The sequence below is a fragment of the Corvus hawaiiensis genome, chromosome 1, assembly GCF_020740725.1.
Source record: "Corvus hawaiiensis isolate bCorHaw1 chromosome 1, bCorHaw1.pri.cur, whole genome shotgun sequence".
NCBI classification, from domain to species: domain Eukaryota; kingdom Metazoa; phylum Chordata; class Aves; order Passeriformes; family Corvidae; genus Corvus; species Corvus hawaiiensis.
The window spans coordinates 34,343,807-34,361,899 of NC_063213.1; the positions used below are offsets into that span (position 1 = coordinate 34,343,807).

Sequence of the window (18,093 nt, forward strand, 5' to 3'; positions counted from 1 at the left end):
GTGAATGGCATGGCTGGTTGGCTGCTCCGAGGCAAACACCCTCCTGTGTATGCCAAGTGGTGCTACCGGCCATGGGTCACTGTGGTGCTGCAGACAGCTACAGGATGGAGTACCACAAGATCCAGGCTTATCCCTCTGGGCACGCCACGTTGGGGTGCTGCAGCTGGTCAGCACTGCTCAGCCCTGGGAGCCATTGCTAACATTGCACCCACCTGGCTGTCCTCTCAACCAGCAAAGGCTCAAATTCACAAAGCACTTCACAATGGTCGAGTCCTTCTCCTTTGATAAATTTGTTTTCAGGCTATAAATGCACATGCAAGTGTCCATTATGGTTTCTGTGGTTAGAGTACAAGCCTCTGGCAGCCTAGGTCTGCATGGTGCCTCAAGGAGGAACCTTCTTTCTCTGACACAGAAGGATTTAATGGGAACTGCTAAGCATGGAGGCAGAAGGTCAAACCAGTTTCCAATTATAGATGGCATTGGTCATTAAATTGGCCCCTAGGTCACAGGAAATCCAACTGTCTGCCCAGATGGGATGGTCACCAACGCTAGATTGAGTCACTTGAGGCTTTGTCTAGCTGAGTCTTGAAAACCTCCATGGGCAGAGACTCTGCTGCCTGTACTGGCAACTAACCTCCTAATGACATTTTTTCCCCTGATGGCCAGCTTGAAAGCCCTAAGACAGAACCTGTGCCTGTTGCCTTGTTTAGTACTGGCTGTTTCTACGTTGCCTCTGTAACTCTTTTCCAAGGCTGACTGGGTCAGCCTGAGCCTTCCTTGTCTCTAACCAGCCCACATCCCTCAGCCTCTCCTCCTAGGCCCCTGCCATCTTGGAATCCTTGAGCCAGACCAGTTTCCTACACTCCTCTTGAACTTGGGGCTCCAGCACTGGAAAAAACACTCCAGATAGAACCATTGACAGCGTCAGGACTCTGAGAGCACCATTGGGACTGGCTGCCCCTGCCCAACCCACAGGGCTTTCCCCTCCTCCCTGCCCATGGCCCAGGACCCCATTTCAGATTTTACAAGCAAGTTGCTGACCTTTTTTTTTTGGTGTTAAGGTATCTAGAAAGAGACTTGCCTTAGAAAGGGCACTGAAACACCCAGCCCAACAACCATCTGCCTAAAGCTAGAATGTGTGGTCTTACAGTCTAAAGTACTTTGTTCCTTCCTAAGGAAGAACAACATTTTCAGGAATATTGTCTTCTTCGATCCTTTCCATTAGAAAGTCACCTTGTACAACACTCCACACCCTTGAATTTTAGGGGCAAAGCCCTGGTTCTCCTGGGAAAGCTTTTACCACTGACCTGAGCTCACCCCAGATTTTTCTCCAAGACCAAGTGAGCTGCAGGCACCACAATGCTTGCTAAGGATAAGTGCCCATCTTGTGTGACTTCCCTTTGCACCTCTCAGATCCCCAAAATGAAGGTTTGCAGCTGCTCTTTGCAGAAGGCAAGCAGAGCACCTGGAACTCTGAGCATGTCAGGATTAGTACCCATTTATCCCTAATTTCATGGGTTTTTTTGTACCAGACAAGGTCAGAGCCACTCTTCTGGCATGTTGCCTCACAGGACTTCCTTCTTTGAAAACACCCCACTGCTTGCAAGATCCTGTAATTATGTGTGCGTATGGGACACTCTTGCAATGTGATCATTTAAGGTCTCTGAAGGGTCAACAGAGGGCACTGAATCAAATTCCTTGAAAATTTTAAAAATACGAAACTCAGCAGAACAATCTACCAAACTTATTTATCACATCTACTTCAAATACTTATCACCTGGGCAAACATACCATCCTTCAAGTGATTTCAATATAAGCTGTGACTGAGACACTGTACAAACTTTCCAAGTTTCAGAGGCTCCTTGTCAATGACCATAGGGACATTTAGAAGTTTTTATGTATATTTCCTTATCTAATCAGTCAAATTATGGTTTAAGGTTCAACTGAAACTATAATTTCATCTGGCTTTGTTCCTTGTAAAGGTATATGAGACACTGTTTACCTTAGAATACAATACTCCTGGACCTTGTTTATACAACAGATTTTTCTAATGCTTCCCACCATTAATACAAGTGTACTTATTTGAATATTCCCGAGTGTCATTGTCAGCCTTCCTGTTAACCATGCACCTGCTTCTTCTACTCTTTAAAAGTATAACATGGTATGGCCACGCTTGATGATGAACAAGATGCTGAAAATCTAAGTGTTGTGTTTGAGAATGAGAGGTAGGTGCAGGAAAGACTTGTTACAGCCAGCACTTGGGAGGTGAGAGAATCATGGAATAGTTTGTGTTGAAAGGGACCTTAAAGATCATCTAGTTCCAAAACCCCTGCCAGGAGCAGGGACACCTTCCACTAGACCAGGTTGCTGAGAGCTCCATCCAACCTGGCCTTGAATAGTACCAGGGATGGGGCATCCACAGCTTCTCTGAGCAACCTGTTCCAGTAAAGATTTCTTTCCATCTATCTAACCTGAATTTCCCTTCTTACAGTTTGTACCCATTATTCCTTGTCCTATCACTGCAGTTCCTGATGGAGAGCCCTCTGGTTCCCCTGTAGGCCCCCTTCAGATATTGGAAGGTTGGTATGAGGTCTCCACACAACCTTCTCCAGGCTGAACAGCCCCAGCTTTCTCAGCCCGTCTTCATAGGGGAGGTGCTCAAGTCGCCGTATCAATTTTGTGACCTCCTGGACTTGCTCCAACAGTTGCATGTTCTTCCTGTGCTGGATGTTCTTCCAGAGCTGGATGCAGCACCACAGGTGGGGTCTCGCAAGAGCAGAGGGACCGAATCACCTCCCTCCACCTGTTGGCCATGCTCCTTCTGATGCAGCCCAGGATTTGTTTGGCTTTCTGGGCTGGCAGCCACAGTGCTGGCTCATGTTGAGTTTCTGGCCAGCCACCACCCATAAGCCCTTCTTCCACAGGGCTGCTGTCAATCACATCTCTGCCCAACTTGTAGGTGTGCCTGGGATCAAATCCATGTCTCTCCAATTTAGAGACAAGGATGTCGTGCAGAACAATGTCTAATGCTTTGCACAAGCCCAGGTAGACAATGTCCATGGCTTTGCCCCTATCCACCAGTGCTGTGGATACAGAACTGTGCTTCTGTGAGTTGTGCACACAGAAGTGTATTTTGCTGGAATCTGAGTGGAAACATGTGCCCAAGACTCTTCTCTAGTAACAACTCGCCTCAACTGAGCAAAAACTCCATGCAAGCACACTGCTGTAGTTCCCACATAATGGTAAACCACCTTCTGCCCTGGTAAACTAAGGTCTTGGAGTTGGTCATGATCTTCAGCAACCTTACAAGGTCCACCACATCTGAACCACTGACTTGTCAAGCACTGCTCATTTGTTAGTCTCACATTGCTTTTTGTGTGCGTGTGTGGTGTCTAAAATATCTGTAAAAAAAGAGTTTCAGCCATTGAGCTTTGGACACTTTTATTTTGGAAATGCTAGCATCCTTTTTTTTTTATTACCTTCAGCCACATTTTGATGATCACACAGGAACTGTTTACCAGAGGTGCACTGCTTTGCCATGCAGTGATTGCAGCCTTTCTTGCAGCCCTGGCCCCACTGGCAGACATGGGCCAAACCCTGTGTACACAAGAGGAGCGGAATTCTGCTGTAAAATGAGTCCTGCTTGGCAATATTTTCTTCCCATGGGAATTGGAGGAAAACTTGCTTCCGTTCCCACCTTCAAGCATTTATGACAGAATTTACAGCCCTGTCGTAAATGTAATAAAATAAATTATATTCATCCGCCTTAAAGTGAGCATCACCAAGTAAAGTGCTGCTCACACCTTCTACACACGAACTAACACATCCTAAACCTTGACCTACAACGATGGTAATAAAGAAATGTCAGTTTTGAGACACTCCAGGTTAAAAAGCTTTCCAAATGGTTTATTAGGAGATGGGCAACAGCCAAATTAACCAGAGAACCTGGTCCTTCTACTGCTGTTTGCATGAAGGCAGCCATGGCTTACAGCTGGCTGAGGGTTAATAACAAGGGCAAATAAATCAGGCTTCATTAATTTCCCATCATGTATGAAGATCTAAGGAGACCTGATGTACTTAGAAATGCATAGTTCCTGGCTGTCATGTCTGCAGACCTATGAGGGATGCTGGGTCCCTGTATCAGGTCCCAGCATCCCAGGCAACTGGATGTGTCCCACTCTACCACTGCTGCCACCCAGAGAGCTCCCCAGGTGCAAAAACCCATGGTGGCAGGGAGGAAAGACACTCAGAGCACTCTGCCCTCTCCTCCACCACATATGCAGCTCCCCTCTTTGAGGGGAAGACTTGAGAGCACACTGAGGGGAGAGGCAAAGGCTTTGCCCCTCTTGGGACATGGCTGCCAGATGTGGTGAGCTAGAATGGCAGGGAATGGAGCAAACAGCTCTTGGCCTCTTCTGGGGGACAATGACTCTTCTTCTTTCTGATTCAAAGAAGAAAATGGCATGAGCACAACTCCAGGGGCATTTCCATCCACAAGTCTATTTCACACGACACAGCGCAGATCTGCCAGTCATGACAGACCTGGCAGGTTCCAATACAGACATTCACAGACATATGTCCTTAGGTTTTCTGCACATGCCACAACCATGACTCACCTTCTGTCATTACAAGATGACAGAGACAACCTGGCAAGCCCAGAGCAAACAAGTGATATCACTAGCATGATGCATATGTTTATAGGCATCATTGTATTTCTTAATTAGGATTCCAATTGAAGAATTTCCAAGAAAAAAAAGATGTGGGCAGGGGAATGAAGCCGATACCTTACAAATGATGATTTGTGACACATTCACCAAATTGACACCTGAACAGGGAGTAATCACTGAGGAAAAATTTACCAGATACCTGGATACCAGTGATCTGGTTGATTGTGTAACATGAATGGGAATAAGCATCACCCAGAGGTGTAGAAAAAACATGGCTTGAGAAACTCCATTTGACCAAACATTAAAGCAATTGTCAACTTGAGTGGGCATGGCGGACATGTTGAAGATGGACACTCTTAGTGAACAGCTGACTGTTCACATGCTGCCTGTTGTATTGTCCTGAAAATACACTTTGACCTACACAAAGCAGGAATGGTGATAAAATCCTATTCTGGGTAAGAGTTTAAAGGAAAGAGCAGCAACCATACAGTGAGTAACATGTCAGGAATGGGTAAGTGAAAATTAAAGATGTCAGATACAAATGGCAAGTTAAAAGGTGTATGTGACTGACAGAGGAAGCTGAAAAAATTAATGAAAGGCTCCATAGCCTTACAGGTAGCAGCAGGCATAGAGCCATTTCAAGACAGAAAGTCAGAAACAGCAGAGCAGAAATATCAGCTGCCCTCAGCATCTAATTCTGATTGCTTTTCTATTTTGGGATAGGTCCTTTTATGGAAAAATACTGATGCACAAGCACCTTCCACAGCCACCATGTTTACTTTCAGCATTCCCCAAACCGGGAAAGCTCCACAGCCACAGGGTGTGAAGAGGAGGAGCGGCTGATAAGCCTCTGCCCCTGATTTTCACAATACTGACTCAGAGTTGACCAGCTCCCTCCAAGGCTGTCACTGCCACCACACCACCACTAGGAAAGATGTGACCAACATGATTTTGCAAGTCAGCAGATCAGCAGTGAGCAGGTGTTAGCACCTCCGTGGCCGACGTGTTCAGAGCCTGGTGGGGACTGGGGATGGCATCATGAGACAGGCTGGAGAGGGGCAGCATGGCACTGTGGCGCCTCCAGCAGCTATCATTCCTTCTTCTCCGCTGGGACCTGCACCAGCTGGGGTGCAGCTGTGTGCAGCAGCATGAGCCCGCAGACCGTCACGGCGAGGCCGATCCACCACAGAGGCGTCCACGTCTCCCCAAAGAGCAATTTTCCTAGGATAGCCTGAAGGAAAAGAGAGACAGAAAGCTTTGCTGGGCCAAGCTTCCCCAAGGCCTCTTGTGTTGCCAGAGCTGTGAGGACTTCTGGGAGAGACAGCCCTGGAAAAAACTTGGTTGAGGAAACTCCTACTTGGATGACCAACAGGAATGCTGAAGGTGATGCTGGAGATGACCAACTCCACCAGCAGCCTGGAAGCACAGCCGTATTGTGGTCCCAAAAGCAGGGTGTGGCAGGTGCACATGTGCTTTTCTGCCTTCCTGGCACTTCTAAGGAGCCAAATCTCCCACTGGGTAACTACACTTGATTATTGGACACCACCATGAGCTGTCTGCCAGCAGGAGCACAGAAGCAAGGTGGACAGCTGCCAAGAGTGAGAAGCAAGCAGAAAAAACCTGCGGGTCAAAGATGCTCTTGCTGTCACTAGAGGTGATGCATCTTCATACCCAGCTAGGGTGACTGGCTTGGCATAAGTGAGGTGCTGCAAAGGAAAAGCAAAATGAAGCAAAGCTCCCAGCTCCAGCTCCCACTGGTAATTAGAAAAGTTCAGTAAACTGTGTTGCTGCTGCAAGGCATCATGTTGGGCAGCAGCACCCTTCCTCCTGTACCACCCAGGAAAGTTCCACCACCTGTGCCGTGAACAACTATCAGAGCAGCTGAGGCCTGACACTATCGTTTCACAATTTCCTGTAACTCTCCCTTTGTGGCCAGCAATGCTGGTTGCACTGGGAGATGAGCTACAACCAGCATGGGCATTCCCACCTTGCTGTGCTCCTCAGGCTTCAGTGCCTGGGGAAGGGGTCTACTCACCGAAGAGATGAAGTTGGAGGCTGTTGTTGTCACAGAGGTAGCAGCCGAGGAGGAGGAGAGTCGTAAGGCTTTTGTGAAGACTGTCCACATCACTGCGTTGCACACAAACACCAGGCCAACACAGCTGAGGTGAAGCAGCACTGGCAGCTGCAGGACAAAATGGAAAACTGTGTATTTTCACCCTCCACTCATTCAACCTCAATAATTCATGTCCACTTTGGAGCCAAACCCAATGGTGTGAGCTTTTAAAACTGAATTACAGCTAGTATTACATGAAGATGAATATATTAGATCACAGAAGGAAATGGAAACGAGGGAACAGCCCTGGATAGACTGTGAGCCTGCCATGTCCCGCTGCAAGCCCAGCCTCATACTATAAGCTGAGAAGTCCTGTGATAATATGCAGCAGCTGCCATGCCAGAAGCCAATCTCCAGAAAGCTCTCCAGCTCACAATGTGGTGCCACATGCAACGCCCATAAATGCCCTTCACTTATCACTTGATGTATGGAAAAGGGTCAAATTCAGTCTGACAAACACCAGAGATGCACATGCTGGCACTGAGTGTGCTCCAGAACCCAACTGTTGTGAATCTGAGCCAAGACATGGGTGGTCCCAAAGCACTGGTCCTTACGAGCTCCCAGGACCTGGCCTGCCTTACTGCTGCAGGGAGAGCAGAGCAGGATCTCTGGGCGGAAAGGAAAAGCTGACTGGCTTCATGCCTTGTTTTACACACTCACTGGAGAGTAGATTTACTGAGAGGTCTCTGCTCTAGCATTTAGCAGCAACAAAATCACCTCTGAATTCAAGGGCCTCAAGAAAGATCTCCCTTCTTAGACAACCTGACCAGATGTGTAACAGCCTCAGTCTGAAAAAAGGCACAGTTGCACCTAAAAAGCTTTTGCTATTCACAGTGTCCCCCATCCCTTCCTAGTTTAAGCAGATGAGGCCATCTCCCCAGCCCCTGGGTACCATGTAGTTGATGTGAAGACACCAAGGGAGATCACAGGCAGGCAGATCACAACTCTCACAAACAGTGACAAGTGAAAGCAAAGCTTTGTCTAAGCCTGTAGCAATCACAGCTTCATAGCCTGTCACCTTTCAGTCCATGGTGGGATCCATCTTGAAGCAGACAGAAATGCAGGTGTGAAGCCACCAACAAGCACAGCTCAGAGGTGGCACCTGCCTTGTGGGAATGGCTGCACTGTGTCCTCCTGCCAGGTGCCCAAATCAACAGGGTCCACCAACTGTGTCCTGCTCCCACTCAGAAGAAGAAAGTACTAATTGCAAGCAGTGGGGGAGCTCACAGTTTTCTGAAGCAAGTGATACAGCAAGCACAAAGTTAAAAGGAAAATAACGCAAAGCAAATCCATGCTTGATGGCTGGCACAAGCTCTCCGAGGCTAATCCCACTCCTGTGAGGGATGGTGCAGGTGTGTGTCCTCATTTTGCCCCACTTGTGGCAAAGGTCTTCAAGTTTTGCAACTGATCAGGGCAACATTAAAGATTCAGAATGATTCGCACCAGTGAAGCACTCTGTTTTCCCACTGACGCCCTGGTAAACCCTGTGTGGATGGGTAAGAGGGACAACCATGTCCAGCTACTACCACTCCTCTGAGGAAGAAAACAGCTGTGTTACGGCTCCCCACAGGATGGGGTTTGCCTCCCAGTTTCACCCTCTGCCTGCATGACCAGGCAGTTTTACTTTCCTCAGGCAGTTATGTACATCCACACACTTCTAGTGAGTAGGCAGACCTGGGAGTAGAGGTGAGAGGGGAACCCAATTCTCTGTGTTTTACCTAAATTCAGTGTATTTCTGGATCAGAAAGAGACCATGCTGCTGAGGCAAAAAAAAAAACCCTTAAGAAAATGAGATCTTGTTACTGCCTTCAACCAATAGCCTGAGGGTGTAGCAGGATGGAGCTCAGGCTCTTCTCCAAGGTCCATTTGGATATGACAAGAGGTAACAAGTAAAGTCTGGAACAAGTGAAATTTTGATCTGTCACGAGAAACAGCAAAGGTGATGAAGCACTGGAACAGAGGTCATGGCCTGTCTAGCCTTCTAAGTATGTAAAACTTATCTGGAGAAGGTCATGTGTAAGCAGAGGTTGGAGTAGAGACCTGCAGAGGTCTTGCCTGACTTGAACTAGTCTGAGACTACCAGTAGTGAAGCAAAGCTGGCTCCCACCATCACAGCAACTATGCCACCTTCAAAAGTGACTCTGAACCCATGGCTTCTTCTGATCTCCTAATGCAGAGCCAGGAAAATCAGCTGCAGGTGGCACATGCCCATTAGGAAGGTTTATCAGAGAAAGGTCAAGTTCCTCTGTGCCCAGGGCAGTGGAGTGGTCATCGCAATGGTACGCAGACAGAGAGATAGGAACATCCCCACGTGTTCTCCACAAGGAAGGAGGGAGATAAATTCCTCCACTGCTAAGGGCTCAGCTGAGCCACCCCAGTGAGTCAAGGATTACTGTTCTGATTGCTTTTCTAAGCAAAGATTAATTTCAGTGTACATTTCAGTGTACATAGATAATCCAGAATCACTCCTGAAGTGGCAGAAGTAATTTTAGATGAAGACTGGCAGGGGAGCGGAAAAAGCAAAGAACTTTTGTTCAAGTGCACTGACCCTTCCTGATCAGGTCGCTCTCAGGCTGGGCCACCACAATGCATCCTTCTAGCCAGGAAGTCCATCCCTGTGCTGCCGTGGAGTATCCTGCTACCCTGCATCATCAGCTCTTAGAAGTGTCAATACACTTTTTGCTGCCATGTTCCACGCTGCACAAGTGATGGCTGCTATTATACTTATTTTGGGATTTCTGTAGCTCTTCCTCCCAACACAAAACCCCTTGAATCTCTGACCCCTCGTGGCGGCTCGGCAGAAATGCCTTTGCCACATGCGTGCACTGAAACACTTATGCATCTACAGGTCCTGTGCAATTTAAGCTATTAGGAAGATCACGGCATTTACATAAAATTTGGCTAGTTTTACAGCTAAGCTGATTAATTCAATTAATAACTGTCACCTAGCATGGACCTGAAAATTGAAAGAAACCAATATGGCCAGAAAAAAGAAACAGTCAGAATCACAGCATGGTTGAGCTTGAAAGGGGCCTCTGGTGTTCATCTGGTCCAACCTTGTCACTCCAGCAGATTGCCCAGGTCCATGTCCAGACAGTATTTGACTATCTCCAAGGATGTAGACTCCACCACATCCCCGGGCAACCTGGGCCAGTGCCTGGTCACTCTCACAGTGAAAAGGTGTTTCTGGATGTTCAGAGGGAACCGCCTGTGCTTCAGTGTGTGCCCATTGCCTCTGGTCCTGTTACTGGGCACCACTGGAATGAGCCTGGCTCCATCCTTTGTGCGCCCTCCCTGCAGGTATTTCTACACATCAAAAAGATCCCCCTGAACCTTCTCTTTTCCAGAAGGAACAGTCCCACCTCTCTCAGCCTCTCCTCACAGATGAGATGCTCTGGTCCCTTCATCATCTTTATGAACCTTTGCTAGACTCTCCAGTACCTCTACCTCTTTTTTGCAGTGGGGAGCTTAGAACTGGACCCAAAACTCCAGGTTTGGCCTCATTAGGGCTGAATAGAGGGGAAGGATCATCATCCTTAACCTTCTGGCAACACTCCACATCAATGACATGACACTTTGTCATAGCGCTTCAAAAAAAAAAAAAAAAAAAAAAAGAACAAAAAAGTCCCCTAAACAAACGGGCAATATTTTTATAAATGTCAACACAGAAAAATACTCAGAAAAGATGCTGTCAACATTTTGAGTAATTCCATGCTCTGCCATTAGGTCAGTGCAGAGCACAATTTGGGGTTTTCTGGGGCAAGGGAAAGAGTATCAGGATTTAATTTTTTTTAAAATTCTCCTTTCTGTCACCATTTCTGAGATATCAGAAAGGATTAACAGGATTAGCAGGTATTGAGGTTTTGCCTTTTTAACCCTCTCTAATAATCACACAGGTCAATTTTCTTTTTTTTTTTTCCCTGGTGCAAGGCTGGATTTGTTTCAGATCTAGTTTCCCTTGTGGGTTCCCTTTTGGATTTCAAATTCAAATGTACATTTCCCATGTGAATAACAACATATACGTGAATGGATCTCCCCAAAGCACTTTTAGGATACACGTATGCTGCCTTCCTCCTCTCCCCATTCTCACACAACCTCGTGCCCCTCTTCACCTCTGCCGCGGCTGTGCCTGAGGTCACTCCTGGAGGTAAGGACATTACCTCTGAAGTGAAGGGCCAGCAGTTCCATGTAACCTCAAGCACACGGAAGTCTGAGAAACACGGCCGAGATAAAGATCATCACCAACGAATACCCAAGGATCAGGTGAGCAGCACAGTGGAAAGCAAGGGCTCCACCTCTCTGCTCTGGTCACGGCCGAGCAGAGATAGAATAAAAGGGCGCTGCTATCAGCAAAACAGTGGGCTAACGACAAGCGTTTGATGCTCAGTCATACTAACATCCTGCTTTTAAAGTAACACTGACGTAGAAGCACCGCAAACGGGCTCCCAGAGTTGGGCTTGGTTCGGGGCATTCCCGTACCACGCTCATTCTCCTCACGCCCGGCAGCCTCGCTGCGCTCTCCCCGCTGTTTACGTCGGCACCGCGCATCAGTCAGCCCGGCAAGGCTGGGCTCCCCCAGGGGTGAGTCACGGCTCCGCTCTCCGAAACCGCCCCCCTTTCCCTGCAAATCCAGGGCAGCCCCTGGAAGCGCCGGAGGAAGAATCAGCGCACTCCTTCCCCCCCACCGCCGCGATAAGCCCTGGCGCCGAGCACCGCCTGCGGGGCGGCCGCACGGGCACTCGGGGCGCCCAGCAAGCCCCGCCTGCTGCTTCCTTACCGGGCCGCCGGCCGCCTCCCCGCCCGGGCCCAGCGCCAGCTTCGCCGCGGCGGCCGCCGCCGCCCCCAGGCCCCCCGCGGCCGCCGCCGCCGCCCCGGCCCCCGCCCGCATGGCCCGCACGGCCCAGGCCGCCCCTGACAGCCCCGCGCAGCGCCAGCGCCGCCCCGCGCACCGGCGGGCCCGCACCCGGGGCGCGGTGGGAGGGGAGGGAATGGAAGGGAGGGCACGTGGGCCGTGTTCGCTTATGTACAAAAAAGCTTTATTGAAACAAACAGGACAGGATGGAGGAGGAGAACAACGCAGCTCCTGCTGTAGCCACATACAACACAGAAAAAGGGCAGAAACCTCTGCCTACATGGAAATAGTCCAGAAACAGACAAGAAAGGAACATTTATGAACCTAGAATATGGCAGTCACAAATAAAATGACCCTTGACAAATGCCTCTTGGTCTGAGTGCTCCTCATCCGTGGTAGTTCTGACCTCGACTCATACCCCAACACCTCCCCCGTTTTAAGGTCAGCTTTTTATTTCTGTATGTCACATCACAGCTCAAGTAGGAACAAATCTGAAGTACTCAGAAAACCTAGTTTGATATTGCTATAGAAATCAACGTTTTGTGTGCCACTAATAAACATTTCAGTTATTTGCAATAAATCTTAAGTGCGATTACATGAACTTACACTGTACTCCTAAAATGTTCTGCATATTTTCACATCATCTCTCCTAACATTTTTCACTTCTTTGATAAGAAAATGGTTGCAAAATACTTAGAATTTCCTACAGTGCTAATACAGAACTCTAAGTCTATACTAACAGAAGAAAGGTTTGAAAAACATTTTATTTGCAAATAAAGAAAGAACAGAACCCAAAAATATATTTATAGTACTATTTACAAGCCTGTTACTAAATTCACATTTATGCTTTATTGAAGATAGTCCAATATGAAAATTATTTTTAAGTAACCCAGGAAAGTCATCCTATGTTTAAGTTTAACTAAAGAAATAATCACAAAGAAATTGTGCTTTTTCAATTTTGGCTCTGGTGGAAAATGTAGCATTTCAGAAGAGGTAGGAACCTGAAGAAGAGCACAAAAGAAGACAAAAATCCAGGTGTGTTCCCAGTGAGAAAGCTTTTCCTTGGCAAGGTTACAAAAGTTTCAAGGAAGCATCTGCCAGCACCTATACAAAATCAGTTTTTGAAATTGAAAAATTACAAAAAGGTGTTAAAATGTCACTGAAAGCTGCCCACAGAGCTGGAATAACAATCTTCACCTGGAGTTATTACCAGCAAAAAAATCTACAAACTAAAATACTTGATTATTCCAGAACCACAGCAAAAGTCAAGTTTGACAATTGGCTTTTGCTTATTCTGTAGACTTCAAAAATATGCCTCTGCAGTTTTATTTGGGTCATTACAGCTGATCATAATGTCTACAAATGTCACATTTTTTTGATTCTTTCAAAAAAGCATTTTCAACTCGTAGTTTTTCAGTCTCCTGTAAAACAGAGAAAAAACCATGCATATATTAAGGAAATTACCCTCACTTTTTTTTTTTTGTATTCTTACAAAAGCGGTATCTAGAGTTGTTCAAGTGTTTTATACACTATATACTTGAGGAAATAAAATGAAGATCCTTGTCTGGGGCCTGTGAGGAGACAGACCAGCCATGACATAGTCAGCTGCATAAAATCACAGGTATCTCTGTTCCTCTCCAACAGAGGAGCAGGAATTTTAATTTTCATTCTCAAAGCTTAGCTCTTTTCTGTGTCAGGCCATTACTTCATCTGTAATCTACTCTGCAACTTACCTCAGTGAGTTTAGCATTATCTTTCTTCAGTTTCACAAGATACTGAATCTTCTGGTTTAGGTTTTGATGACCAAGTAATTTCCCATTCTCCTCAGCAAGCGAGTCGACTTGCTTCCTCAGCAATTCTATTTCCTGTAATAACAAATACATTGTGTACCTCTTAGCAGTAGCCTCTCCTTCTCTTTTCAGAAGCAATAGCTTCTTAGAACTATTAACATACTAACATTTAAGTTTGTAACATATGATGCAACAGTTGGTTCATTCAGGAAACACGTATTTGTCTTATGTCTCCTTAGATACTGTTAGATCTCTCTAAAGAGCAAAAAAAGGAGCACCATTAGATTTGTACTACTACAAATTGCAACACTGATTTCTGAACCCAGGCTTTCATTAGCGCAGAGAACAACATCACAAATAGAACTAAGCTGCAAAACAGCTGTACCTCTGCTAAATGAGATCCTACTGTGAAGATGACAAAAAAAATTATACATGTGTAACCTTTTCAATTCTGTCTCTTTCTTCGTATGCTTCCTCCAGTTTTGATCTAATTTCTTCTTTCTCATTAAATGCTTTGAGCTCCAAAGTTCTTGTTCGTTCCATCTCCAGAGTCATTTCACGACAGGTCTTCTCTTGGATTCTGAGGATATTTTTGGTCTCTTCTAATCTGCCAGTGTAAAAGAATCATAAAACATTAAAACCAACATGAATGCCATATAACTGAATTACTAAGTCAGTCTTGGACATGGAGGGAGGCTCCTTTAAAAGCACTCTTTTGAGATATGTTCCTTGGAATTTAGTGCTAAGGGAAGGGAAAAACTTCATTCTGCTTCACAGTTCTTATGTTTGGTACTATCAACTAGAGGCAGTGTTTTAAAGCTGCTCTTCTCTTTGGGAACTGTGCTGTTTGCAATCCAGGATATACAACTCCACTCATGATTGAAAACAGAAGCTTCACCTACAAGAATACTTTGAATTAATTCACCTAAGGAATGTAAATTTTCCAGCTAAACTCAGCTGCTCTTCCAGTTTCCCCCAAATTGCTTGTTTGTCTGTGGCTTTTCCCCCAACAGCCTTATTGCTCAGAAACATCTCTGAGCAGCTCAGATGGTCTGAGCCTGTTTGGCCTGGTAACAGAAGGACTGCCACTTTGGATAGAATTAAAACATTTTCAGCAGGTAAGGTCACAGGATATTAAACTATGCCATCAAACTTAGCAGCCTGTCTACTGTTTTTAGGAACTTGAGTAATTTTGCAGACCAATTCAAATATTGTATACATGACATTTTTGTCATCAGTTTTGTTTTACTGAAGCCTGATGTTTCAGACCTGCTCTGTGAAAACAGTATTCATTTGCTGCCTTTGTCAAGACATTTACTTGATGAGAAAAGGATCTTTTCCCTCTTTGTGCAGTATTTGCTGGTATGAGACATTGTAGCACTGTTGTACAGTGTGTTTCAGACACCAGAGAGGAATGAAAAATCAATGCATCAAATAGCAAAATAATCCCTAATTTCCAGATGAGGGTTTCTGGAAAATTTAATGCAAATTACTTTTTAAATGACTGTGTGCATAAAAACTATCTTCCTCCTTAAAAGAAGTTACTTACATAGAAAGCATTCTATCACATGTAAATAACTCACATGTTAGGAGATTCAGTCACTATGAATCCTGAAGCAATACAGATTAAGAAAAGAACAGCAGGAGCAAAATTTTCAAACTAATTTTATCTACTAATTCAGTATTTTCTTTCTTCACTATTATCCATCCAAGGTACAAAGCACTTGAATTTTGAGGACTACTTGCCCAATAGTGCAAACACAATTTAGAAATCCTCTAATAATTTTTCATTTTTCAAGCTGAACTGCAAAAAATTTAAACAAAAACCATAAAAAGCAAATAATTACATTATGTTTAAAAATTATGAAACATTTACAATATTAATAAAGAAATAAATCAGTTTCAATTTAATTTGAAAAGGAATGTGATTAGAATTCTCTGCATATAAATAACTAAACAACTAAAAACATCCTGTCCAATTTAAGTTTCTATGGTTCTACCCATTAAAGTATTGTCTTGATATAATGCTATGTAGTAATAGGTGCTACTACCACCTACTGATGAGAAGGAGTAAGAACTCAAGGTATCATGCAGAAGTGTAAATACTTCCAAATTAGGCCTTTTATCATGTCAGATCTTGGACTTCTATTGCTTAAATATACCTTTTTTTGCCATTAATTAGTTTAATACTAGTTTCCAGTTCAAGAAACAATAGTCATACTTACTCTGCTTTGATTTTCAGCATTTCTTCCACCGCTTTATTCTGTAAAAGTTCAAAAGCATTAGATGCAGTCTTAATGTTTAATATAAACATATATGTTTAAAAATATTTGTCACTTAATTGATGCTACATATCTACTTCCAGATCATCCTACTATCTAGTAGTTCACATCTCTAATGTTCACTATAAGTTCATCTCTGCTGTAGGCACTTATTTCCCATTTCATGCCAGCACAGCTGACACACAGCAGCGTTTCTCTGCCCACTCACACACAGCAGAGCTTTAACAAGGGGCTCTTCTGTCTGGGACATCCGTGGCAACCTCTGCTGTGACATTAACTTCCCTTTGACAGAGCCTTGACAGTAGCAAGTGATGCAATATTCACTTTCCAACTCTTGGCATGAGTCAGATTTAGCAATCTGAATCCGTTTTTGCTAATTGTGCAATCTGACATCCAGTTCACTGGCGTTAGACCGAGAGCTAAGTGTCAGGCTGTGCATGTTAAAATTCACTAGAATTTGGTGTTTGTTTTGCTGCCATGAAAACAAAAAAATCAAATCAAACCAACAAAAAAAAAAAAAATCACATTAATACTTCACAACAGGTCAACACCAACTGACATGAGAAGGATAACATACCTTGGCAAGTCGCTCTTCAGCGATCTCCTCCTCTTTCTCCTTGAGGTACTGAACATCAGGATGTTTCTGATCGCTAGGAAATTAAAGAATGAGAAAAAAAGTTTCTCACAAACAGAGGAAACCAGTTGTAAAAATATGTTATCCAGATTAAACCAGTAAATGTGTGCAGTTGTTTTCACATGTATTCATACTCAAAATACTGAACATCATGAAACAACAATGGAAGGGTTTAAACTTCTATACACATTTTCTTTCATCAGAGTATAGAGAAATGAATGTTTTAATGGAAACAATTACAAATGTAATAAATATGCAACCATTTGTTAGAGAGCTGTGCTGGTTTTGGCTGGGGTACAATTAATCATCTTCATAGCAGCCATTATGAGGCTGTGTTTTGGATTTGTGTTGAACACAGGGTTGTTAATGTAGAGATCTTTTTGTTGTTACTGAGCAGGACTTACAAAGAGCCAAGGCAAGGACTTCTCTGCTTTCCATACTGCCACACTGGCTGGGAAGTTGGGGGTGCGTGGGAGGTTGGGAGGAAACACCGCCAGGACAGGTGGCCCAAACTGACCAAAGGGACATTCCAGACCATGGGACACCATGCTCAGAGTATAACAAAGTGGGGGAAAGAAGGAGGAATAGGGGGATGTTTGGAGTGATGGTGTTTGCCTCCCCAAGTAGTCAATGTGTGTGATGAGGCCCTGCTCTCTTGGAGATGGCCGAACACCTGCCTGCCCATGGGAAGCACTGAATTAATCCCTTGTTTTGCTTTGCTTGTGTGTGTGCATGACTTTTGCTTTCCCTATTAAACTGCCTTTATCTCAACCCACAAGTTTTCTGGGTTTTGCTCTCCTGATTCTCTCCCTGATCCCACGGGTGGGAGAGTGAGCCAGTGGCTACGTGGGGCTTGGCTGCTGGCTGGGGTTAAACCACAAGAGCAGCTTTGGGATGGAGGTACATGATTTATTAGTTCACGATGTTCATGCATATGGAGACTGCAGAAGGACTTCCTAGAAGATCACTGCTCAGTGGTTTTGCCAAGTTAAGTACATAAAAGATTCTTCTATTCAGAAGACTTCACTAATTTTTATTTTGTTAGTTTTTAATCAACATGACATTGGATGGAAGTAAGAAAACACATACAATTCAAATAACTCAAAACAACTTCGTCCTTGTTGTGTGCCATAGGGGAAAAACTTAATTGGTTAGGAGTTTTATAATTGCATCAAGTACAATAAAAAGTTATTTTCAGTAACTTAAAATCTTGTGAACAGATTAGGAAGGTTACTGAACAGTGATACTGTTTCTAAGGCTTTCTGCTTAGTTTTCAACAGACACTTGGAAGTGTGTTGTGAATTGAAATGGAAATCACAGGAAAACAACAATGGTTATGTTGCCATGGAACACTAGTTCTGTGGCTTTGTTTCTCACAGTTTGTGTAGGTTTTCTAGACCAAATTATTCCACAAAAAAGCATTACTTTTATGTTCCTCACTTGTTGGATTCCTGACTTGGGACTTTGGGATATAATTTGGATATGCACTAAGAACTCCCTGCTTCTTTTAGTTGATAGGAGTTGTGGTTTGAATAGACCAAAGGCTAATTGTATATTGGAGGCTTTAAAAGTTCATTTATGTCTATATTAAAACATGTGTTGCATTTGTTTGGACATTCCTTATCTACTGGATCCACAACTACACAAATGACATGGCAGTATATAATACCCAGGAACTACTATGCATATAATGATTTTACATTCTATTTCCCTTTATAAAACTTCGTTGCATTTAAGAACTTGTGATTTAAGGGC

The 18,093-nt window shown here is 44.6% G+C and overlaps 2 protein-coding genes across 2 annotated transcripts in view; both read right to left on the reverse strand.

Moving 5' to 3' along the window:
• Positions 1 to 3,424: 3,424 nt before the first annotated feature.
• On the reverse strand, positions 3,425 to 11,611 carry TMEM42 (transmembrane protein 42). Its single transcript, XM_048299712.1, has 3 exons — positions 11,558 to 11,611; positions 6,703 to 6,849; positions 3,425 to 5,898 (listed from the first exon to the last, which is right to left on the reverse strand). Exons 2-3 carry the CDS (start codon positions 6,790 to 6,792, stop codon positions 5,758 to 5,760), a joined length of 231 nt encoding a protein of 76 aa, XP_048155669.1. The 5' UTR covers positions 6,793 to 6,849; positions 11,558 to 11,611; the 3' UTR covers positions 3,425 to 5,757.
• Positions 11,612 to 11,794: 183 nt separating this feature from the next.
• KIF15 (kinesin family member 15) overlaps positions 11,795 to 18,093 on the reverse strand; it is a 35,750-nt gene continuing 29,451 nt past the window's right edge. Inside the window, exons 31-35 of the mRNA XM_048299699.1 lie at positions 16,282 to 16,354; positions 15,648 to 15,685; positions 13,864 to 14,029; positions 13,366 to 13,497; positions 11,795 to 13,053 (exon numbers count right to left, since the gene is read on the reverse strand). Coding sequence (XP_048155656.1) covers positions 12,970 to 13,053; positions 13,366 to 13,497; positions 13,864 to 14,029; positions 15,648 to 15,685; positions 16,282 to 16,354 — 493 coding nt within the window. The 3' untranslated portion in view covers positions 11,795 to 12,969. The remainder of the gene's footprint in view (positions 13,054 to 13,365; positions 13,498 to 13,863; positions 14,030 to 15,647; positions 15,686 to 16,281; positions 16,355 to 18,093) is intronic.